Genomic DNA, 8533 nt, shown 5'->3' with positions numbered 1-8533 from the left:
TTAGCAGTGACCGCAGAGGGATCGGAGGCCTGGCCAGAATGGATGTGGGGGCCAAGGGACAGGGTGACCTGACGGTGGTGGGGAGAATGGGGACTTTGATCTTGGACAAGTTGGGGGTGTTGGAAGTCAGGATGCAGAGCATGGGGCCAGTGGCCCTGCGGGCGCGTGGCACTCAAGCCATGCTTGCCCAGATTAGCCTTGGGCTTGGGCATGAGACGCGGGAACACTCAGCCAGCCTCCCCTAGGCTCGTCGGAGACCCGCTTGCCTGGTGTGTGGCTCCCCAAATCCACAGGCCATCACACCCCTCTCGGCTGGGGAGGCCTGGCCTGCTGTTCCCACCCAGCCTGTGCTGTTACACAGCTGTTGCTACTTTAATTCCCCAAGTCCCTGGACCCAGGACTCTTGCCCGACCGCCCCAGGAAAGGGAGACCAAGTCAGGTGCTGGGCTTTTGGGCTGAGGCCTTGCTCTTCAGTCCCATGGGGATGGAATGTGCCCACGACTAGCCCACAACGCCCCAGCTCCGGATCACGTATCACTGGAACATACCCCACTCTGCCCACCCTGGGCCTCTCCCCAACCCCACTCCAGACGTAATTCTTGGAAATACATCTGTGCGGCTGGTCCGTCACAGCCCTGTCTCTGCCCCTTGCAGAGGGGAGTATATAGAATGATGGAGGAAGGTATGAAACCCAGCTGGGACCCACCCGGCCCAGGAGGAGGGCTGTCCTGAGCAGTTCTGATGAATTCCGCATACGTATTCCCAGCTCTGCCCTTCTGCTGCCACCCCCACCATCTAAGGAAGTTAACGGGGCCAAAGCCTCAGGCGTGGAGGCCACAGGCTGCCGAAGGGGCAGCATGGCTCAGCTGGAAGAAAATGAACACGGCCCGCACCCGTCCTTTGGGGAAAGCTGACTGGTTTGGGTTAGAGGTAGACTCCTTGCCTCGATCAGGCAGAGTGTGACTGCGATTATCTTTATTTGGGATTTTAATATGGTGTAAAGGGGGTATGCGTGCCAAGTTGACAAGGTGGGCTGTGGACACACATCAACCTGGAAACCCAACCACATTTACCAAACTTCCCGTTACTTTCTGGTTAGGGTTGGCCAGAGTCTCAGGAACCTTGGAAGCCAGGAGGGGGGTGGGAGGGAGGGAGATCAGGAGGTGCGCAGGGAGGAAGGAGGAGGGAGGAGGTGAGGGCCTCCGCGGCCCGGGGCCAGGCCGGCAGCAGGAGAGGCCAGCGGGGGGCCCCTACCCCTCACCCACCTGCCCCGGGGCCCAAGTGTGTGCGGTCCCAGCCGCGCGCCGGCACGTCGGAGGCGCCCGCTGGCCGGAGGGGGTCGGGGCTGGCCCGCACCACTCGGCCCTCCAGGGCGCAGCGCCCCGCACCCCCTGGGCTCCGCGAGTGCGGCCGGACGGCGGGAAGGGGCCCTGGCGCCCGCGTGCGGTGGCGGCCCTGCAGGAAGACGCCCGGCGGGTCCCCAAGCCCAGCCCGCCCTCAGCGCACGCCGGCCGGAAGAGGAAGCAGGCCTTCGCCCACACTTCCGGGGCGGGGTGGGGGCGTGGTCGGCGTGCGCCCCGCCCCTGGCAGCGGGCCGGGCCGTCCATTCCGCATCCGTCCATCTGTCCGTGTGTCCGTGTCCGTCCGTCCAACCCGAGCGCGCGGCCGCGGCAAGTGCAAGGCGGGGCAGCCCCAGTGCGCGCCCCACTGCCCCGCCCAGGAGGCGAGCCGGGCTCCCGGGTGGGGGCCAGGTCTGGGATTGCGGGCGAGGCGGGGAGGGGGCGGAGATCGGAGGGCCGAGGTCCCGGGGGTCGGGTGGAGGCCGGGGTCCCGGCTCCTGGGAGGGGATCGTGTTCGGGCCGCAGGGACGCCGCCGGGGCCTCAGTTTCCCCGCCTGCTCCTCACGAGGACGTGGGTTGGCCGCGTGGGGTGGGATGGTGCCCGGGGCCGCGATGCCCCCATCCGGCCCCTGGCGACGGTTGGCATCAGTGGCTGCGGTTTCTTGGCGCAACCCCGCAGCCGCAGTTTCCTGCACCCGCGCTCGGGGGGAGGGCGCACAGAGGGACCCCTGTGCTGGTAGGCATCCGGCGCTCGGGCACCCAGAAGTGGCCTCATGCCCACCTGCCACACTCTCAGCCAGGCGGGACCATGGGCTGGGGAGCCGGAGGGAGCTGCACCCCGCGCCCACCCATCCGCCAACAGACGGCGCAGGAGACGCGCGTGATCACTGTGGTCTTCCTCGGCCTCCTGCTGGACCTCCTGGCCTTCACTCTGCTCCTGCCCCTGCTGCCAGGGCTGCTGGAGAGCCACGGCCGTGCCCACGTGAGACCGCCCCCATGTCCCTGTCCAGAGGCGCGTGACTCCCCCCACGATGGCTGCCCACGCCCCCCACCCTTGTCACACTTCCGTGTTCCCCAGGACCCCCTGTATGGCTCGTGGCAGCGAGGCGTGGACTGGTTTGCCGCAGCGATCAGGATGCCAGCCGAGAAGAGGTACAACAGCGTCCTGTTCGGAGGTATGAACCCGCCCCGTGCTGGGCCCTGTGACCGGGTCTGGACTCCAGTCAACCCCAGTCCCTGTCCCTGCCTTCCTGCTGCTGGGCGCGGTCTGCCCCTCTCCAAGTGCAGCGTCCACTGGTGGTCAGGGCGCCTCATCTGGAGTCCCAAGGCTTGGGAGCGCAGCGCCCACCCGGCACGATCAGACCCTTGGGGACAGACTGAGTCGTGGTAACCAAAACCTCTGTCTCCTCCAGGTCTGATTGGCTCGGTCTTCTCCTTCCTGCAGTTCCTCTTGGCACCGCTCACGGGGGCGGTCTCGGACTGTCTGGGGAGGCGCCCGGTGATGCTGCTGTCCCTGGTACGGGGCGCCCGAGGTGTGGGAATGTGCGGCTTCCTCTCGCCCGCCCGGCAGCCCTCTGGGGAGAAAGGGGGTTGGCTGTGAGCCCCTCATTGCCCCCTGGGTGGGGTGCTTGAGGGGGTGGTGGTTCCCGTGGCCCAGCCAGGCTTTCCCAGAGCTGCCCCTGCCACCTGTGCGGACATCGGGAACGTAAGTAGACCTTGATGCTCCAGAACAGGGCCAGGCCCCCAGGGTGTTACCTGGGTTTGTCGGCCCAACTCTGGGCCCCTCGTGGCCTCAGGTGACCATACCTGCCCTGTGGACCCCACCCTGAGGCAGGCAGGTCTGGCCACCTCGTATGCTGTGTGGGCTGCTTCGAGGAGCTTCGCAGCCTTCCTGGCCTCCAGGGTGATTGGGGGCATCAGCAAGGGGAACGTCAGCCTCTCCACGGCCATCATAGCTGACCTGGGCTCACCTTCCGCCCGCAGCCGAGGCATGGTGCGTGCAGGTGATGGGGGATGAGCGGCTGGGGATTCCTTGGCTGGGTCTTCCTGCGGGGCTCAGGCGGCCTTCTCCCCAGGCAGTCATCGGGGTGGCCTTCTCCCTGGGCTTCACCCTGGGCCCCATGCTGGGTGCCTCCCTGCCCGCGGAGACGGTACCCTGGCTCGCCCTGCTCTTCGCTGCCTCCGACCTGCTGTTTATTTTCTGCTTCCTGCCGGAGACCTTGCCCCCAGAGAAGCGGGTAAGGGGGGACCCGGGAAGAAACCAATGAGAGGTCCCGGGGCTGGGGGCTCAGTTCTGTGGGCGTGCGGGGATGCCGGGGCATGCTGGACTGTCCTCTCCTGGCGCCCTGGCCTCTAGGGCCCGGCAGGGGGACTGGAGGCCAGGGCAGGTTCAGGTCATGCCCCTCCCCAGCCTCCTGGCAGGCCCCTCCAGTCCTGCCCCCGCCCCAGGCACCCTCCATCGCCCCCGGGTTCCGAGCCGCTGTGGATCTGCTCAGCCCCCTGGCCCTGCTCCGTTTCTCGGCCGTGGCCCACGGCCAGGACCCACCTGCTGGAGACAGTAAGGAGCCACCCCCCTCTTGAGGGTGGGACCATGGCTTCCTCCAGCTGCCCAGGCCTCCCCCAGCTATCGTCAGCCCCTTCCCCACTGCTCCCCAGGACTTGGGAGCCTTCGCCGCCTGGGCCTGGTGTATTTCCTCTACCTCTTCCTGTTCTCGGGCCTGGAGTACACCCTGAGCTTCCTTGCCCATCAGCGCTTCCAGTTCAGCAGGTAGGCCCCTCGCAGGACCTGGCCTGGGAACTCCCTGCCGTCTCCCGGGCCTGACCCCCCCGCCGGCTTCAGGGCTGACTCCCACCCTGGCTCGGCGGACCGTGGAGAACCGGCTGTCACCCTGGCTCCCTGGCTTGGCCACGGGGAGCAGGGGCGAGGCACTCACAGCTCCCCCGCTCCCAGCCTGCAGCAGGGAAAGATGTTTTTCTTCATCGGCCTCACCATGGCCACCGTGCAGGGTGCCTACGCGCGGAGGATCAGCCCTGGCGGGGAGATTGCAGCTGTGAAGCGGGTATGGGGCTCCCCCAAGAAGTGGTGGGTAAGGGGGGCAGGCTGTGTCCTGAGCCTGCGGAAACAGCAGGGGTGGGTCCTGAGCTCCGCTGTGCCCCCCGCAGGCCATCTTGCTGCTCGTGCCCGCCTTCCTCCTCATCGGCTGGGGGCTCACGCTGCCTGTGCTGGGCTTGGGGTTGCTGCTGTACTCCTTCGGTGAGTGGTCCTCCCAGGGCCAGGGTGGGAGTGGCAGGAGCCGGGAGCCGGGAACCCCGGGTCACAGCCCCCCTGGTGTCTCCCACCAGCTGCCGCGGTCGTGGTCCCCTGCCTGTCCTCTGTGGTCGCCAACTTTGGTAAGACGCCCTTCTGCTGCTGGAGGCCCCCCAGGTGGGAGGAGGCCTGCAGGCGCCTGATGGCCTCCTCCCCTTCTCCCCCCAAGGCTCGCCCAGGCAGAAGGGCACGATCATGGGCACCCTGCGGAGCCTGGGCGCCCTGGCCAGGGCGGTGGGACCCATGGTGGCTGCCTCAGGTGAGGGCCCCGGGGCGGCCGGGCCAGGCCTCGGGGCTACTGGCCCGGGGCGGGGGGGGCCGTGCTGCTGCCATCCTGGGGCCGAGGGGCGGCAGGGACAGGGTGGGCCCGCGTCACGGCTCAGGCTCTCTCTCCACAGTGTACTGGCTGGCGGGGGCCAGGGTCTGCTTCACCGTGTGCTCTGGCCTCTTCCTGCTCCCCCTCCTGCTCCTGTGGAATCTGAGGCCTCCAGCCCACGCGCTCAAGGCCGAGTAGCTGAGCCAGCCCCGCCCCGAGCTGGGGGACAGGAGGCCTGGGCCGGGGACCCCCCCTCCCCCGGGCCCAGCCCAGGACGGCCCAGGGCCTGCAGCCGCAGAGGGCCCGAGACACTCACGGCCCCTCCCTAGGTGTGGACGGCCTGTCAGGCTGGGGGCAGTGACTCCAAACCCTTCCAGGCTTTCTGTTGGCTTCTCTCTCAGTGACAGTGTCAGCCAGGCCTCTGAATGACAAAATAAAGCAGCTATTTTATATCCAGTGCCTCTCTCCAGTACACCGCCCTGCCTCGCCACCCCCACCCCCCACCCCCAGGCGCCAGAAGCAGCAACTTAAGCTGAAGGCTCTTCGAGCTGCACTGAGCAGAAGCGTCCCAGGCTCTTCCCGAGTCGGCGGCCATTCTGCACAAGGCTGAGGACAGAACGCGGACACAGGGCCCTCCAAGCCTGGGCTCGGCACGTGCTGGGCCACACCCGGGCTGTGCCCTGCACCCTGGCCGACCAGGGAGGAGGGGCCCCTGTGCCAGGGTCTCCCCATCACACGTCCCGCCCCAGCCTGTGGCTAAAGGGTCCTCCCCAGTGCAAAGCAACAGTGTTTGATCAAGAAATAAACACTTGGGGGGCGCCTGGGGGCTCCGTCGGTTGAGCGTCCGACTGCTGATTTCAGCTCTGGTCATGATCTCAGGGTCACGGGATCTGCCCCTTTCGTGGGGCTCTGCGCTCGGCGGGGGGGGCTGCTAGAGAGTCTCTCCCCCTCTGCCCCTCCCCCCCAGACGCCCACACTGTGCCTCTCAAATAAATCTTAAAAAAAAAAAAAAAAAAAAACTTGGGGATCTCTTTTTGGGATTAAAGGAGCAGGATTAAAGGCGCAAAGGGAAGGAATTGAAGTGCAAAACTGCTTCCCAAGTTTAGACAAGGAAACTGCTTAAAGAATTTTATTTGTGAGGAAAACATGTTACAGTGAAGGACGCAGGACCCATCCTCCCAAGCCTGTGTCCATATATACGACTAAACTTCATGTTGTGATACAAAGAGTTAAAATAAACTACAAAAGTGAAATGAAAGTCATTGCGTGTGTGCGACAAAAGGAAGGGCTACAGTGGGCGGTTAACTGAAGGACGGGGCGAGGGCAGAGAACCCGAACACCACAGAGGCAACAGAACGACACGCTGGAGAAAGCACGTCTCCAGAAGCTCGAAGCAGCGGCCAGCGCCATGCAGCCGGCCTCAGGGCCTGCTTGGGGTCAGCAGTGTGGGACCCCGGCCCGGCTCTGGCACCAGGTCCACCAGGGGCCCCTCCCCGCTTCCGGGCACCGGGCGGCCCCTGGAATGGGTCCCCCACTAGTTCCTGCTAAGCAGCTGCACGTGATTTTTCAGGAATCTCAATGAAAATTTACGACGTCCCACAAGGAGAGCCAGCCTGGCTCCACAAAGGACGAGTGTGAGCAGTGAGGGAGGGACCGCTGGGTCCCCTTCTACCTTGAGCTACCTTTTACCAAAACCGGGCATCTTTCAGGCTGAGTTAAAGTAAGAGGCGATCCCTCCCAGTTCCAAACCCTCCCGTACAGTGAGCCGCGCTCTGCTGCACTGTGCGGAGGTAGAGCGAGAAAACTAAAGCAGAAAGTGGCCTGTTCCTGTTCATGGTCAAAGATGGAGGGTGAACTGCAAACCTGCTGAAGGAAAATTCTAGAAAGGACTCTTCCCCCTTAATGTATCTTCTCTATGACAGTAATCTAGAGACCCCAGTAAGAAAGTGGGGGCCTCTGAACCCCGTTTCTGGCCTCAGGGCCATCAGACCATGCACAGGGCACGTGGGGTGGACGCAGGCCCCTCTGCTGCTGGGTCCCCGGCTCTCAGAGGCCGTCAGGGCGCCCGGGGCCGCCGGTGGGCACAGGAGTGCTCGCACAGGACTGAGGCTCTGTAGCTACAACCCACGTGAGATCACGGGGCGGGTAATGCCGGCAGGAAGCTCCAAGTCTGATTCAGTCACCTGAGACGTGGGCTGAAGGGGAGCCTGGCAGACACACAGCATGGGGGACTGCACCACAGGAGGACAGGGAGGGCAAGGCCAGAGCCGCCAGGGCCTCCAACTGTCCGGCCAGAACCAGGACGGACCGCCCCCGGGGGAGAGCGCGCCCACGGGGTGCTAGTCCGGGCAGGGCGGGCGGAGGCAGAGGGGCCGCGGAGACGTGTCTCCCCAGCCCCCGAGGCTGAGGCCCGCTGCACGCGCACACGAGGTTAGCACCGGGCTACATGGGGATTTGGTCACACCATGAGGGGAGCTCTAGCTATGAGGAGGGATGGGCTTTTTGCATTCCATGACACAGGAAGACAGGACACAAGACGCAATCGGGGGCAGTCTGGTGGCTTCGGTGTGTGCAGGACGGGCCTTCAGGAGTCACTCCTCTTCTTGCTCTTCTTCAGAAAGGAGGGGGTGCGGAATTTCTTCTTCTTCTTAGAAGGGGACTTGCCCGGAGACCCATCGCTGCCAGGGTCCACGGCAGCCCCCTCCTCTGCAGCTGGGGAGGTGGCCTCTTCTGCCACCTGGGCGGAGGCTGGCTCAGGGCTGGCTGCCACGGGGGACCTGGCGGGGCTGGGAGGCTCGTGGGCTTCACCGAGCCCCTCCTCCTCCTCCTCCTCCTCCTCCAATGTGGGGAAGCCGAGCGCTTCTGAAGGCTCATCAGGGGACAGGTCAGGGAGAGTCGGCTTGAAGGTGGCAGCATCACTGTCCTCTCCAGAGGTGGGCTCCTGCGGCAGGTCTGGTGGGCGGGGGACGAGAGACAGTGCTGAAGAGCAGCCACCGGACCTGAGCGGGGTGCCCCGAGAGAGGCAGCCCCCCCGCACCAAGACGGCCACGGGGCTGGGCTCTAGGGGCTTTTACCGACACGAAAACAAGAAACTTGAAATCAGGTCTACTCTACTTCAAGGTTGGATGTGGCTCAGGGTACAAAACGAAGACGCGACCTCGCAGGGGGTGGGGGTGGGGGGTTCAGCTCCTCCTCGTGGACAGTGTGCTGACAGACCCAGACGCCGTCCTGGGACCTCGGGCCCCAGTCAGAGAGCTGGGCGAGCTGACGGCACTGCACTAGGACCATGTTCCACGTTTAACACTCCAACAGTTTGTTCTAGAACCCTAAGGGCACATATTAGTAGTCCTGAAATTAAGCCTAAATTTGGGTCCACAACACCTGGTCTCCCCCAAGAAGAAAACCATGGAAAACCATGGTTAACTCCCAGACCCCATGCGCACTATCAACATCAAACAAAACAAAGCCATTGTAGGCTGGAGAATGAAAAAAAGAGAACTGTAAGGTAAGGGACAGGGGCAAAAACCTGGCCAGCTTCAGCATTCGAACATGGGAACATGAAAGGGCAAA

At 64.5% G+C, this 8533-nt stretch overlaps 2 protein-coding genes across 13 annotated transcripts in view; one reads left to right on the top strand and one right to left on the bottom strand.

Annotated features, from left to right (window-relative positions):
• The first annotated feature begins 1530 nt into the window (after positions 1-1530).
• SLC75A1 (solute carrier family 75 member 1) lies at positions 1531-5415 on the top strand. Of its 7 annotated transcripts, none has more exons than XM_036085673.2 (13): positions 1531-1670; positions 2141-2322; positions 2419-2515; positions 2753-2856; positions 3175-3333; positions 3420-3577; positions 3751-3897; positions 3996-4107; positions 4291-4399; positions 4503-4593; positions 4683-4730; positions 4817-4906; positions 5046-5415. In XM_036085673.2, exons 2-13 carry the CDS (start codon positions 2149-2151, stop codon positions 5290-5292), a joined length of 1536 nt encoding a protein of 511 aa, XP_035941566.1. In that variant the 5' UTR covers positions 1531-1670; positions 2141-2148; the 3' UTR covers positions 5293-5415. The 7 variants fall into 7 exon arrangements, with proteins under 7 accessions (XP_035941566.1, XP_035941564.1, XP_035941565.1 ...); XM_036085671.2 differs by having other exon boundaries at positions 3416-3577; positions 3789-3897; positions 4180-4399; XM_036085672.2 differs by having other exon boundaries at positions 1532-1670; positions 3416-3577; positions 3789-3897.
• A 649-nt stretch (positions 5416-6064) lies between these two features.
• The window catches only part of ADD1 (adducin 1), an 87599-nt gene continuing 85130 nt past the window's right edge, over positions 6065-8533 (bottom strand). For 5 of the 6 annotated variants that reach the window (XM_036085645.2, XM_036085647.2, XM_078068314.1 and 2 more), the window contains one exon: positions 6065-7915. In XM_036085645.2, coding sequence (XP_035941538.1) covers positions 7548-7915 — 368 coding nt within the window. In that variant the 3' untranslated portion in view covers positions 6065-7547. The remainder of the gene's footprint in view (positions 7916-8533) is intronic. The other variant, XM_078068315.1, reaches the window with a different exon arrangement.

Source organism: Halichoerus grypus, chromosome 3 (genome assembly GCF_964656455.1).
Source record: "Halichoerus grypus chromosome 3, mHalGry1.hap1.1, whole genome shotgun sequence".
Lineage (NCBI taxonomy): Eukaryota > Metazoa > Chordata > Mammalia > Carnivora > Phocidae > Halichoerus > Halichoerus grypus.
This window is presented reverse-complemented; position numbering and strand designations above follow the sequence as displayed.

Coding starts and splice junctions, on each gene's coding strand:
- SLC75A1 (XM_036085673.2), top strand. CDS start 2,149: ATGGGCTGGGGAGCCGGAGGGAGCTGCACCCCGCGCCCACCCATCCGC. Junction 2,857..3,174: donor CGGTGATGCTGCTGTCCCTG/GTACGGGGCGCC, acceptor ACCCTGAGGCAG/GCAGGTCTGGCCACCTCGTA. Junction 4,400..4,502: donor AGATTGCAGCTGTGAAGCGG/GTATGGGGCTCC, acceptor TGCCCCCCGCAG/GCCATCTTGCTGCTCGTGCC.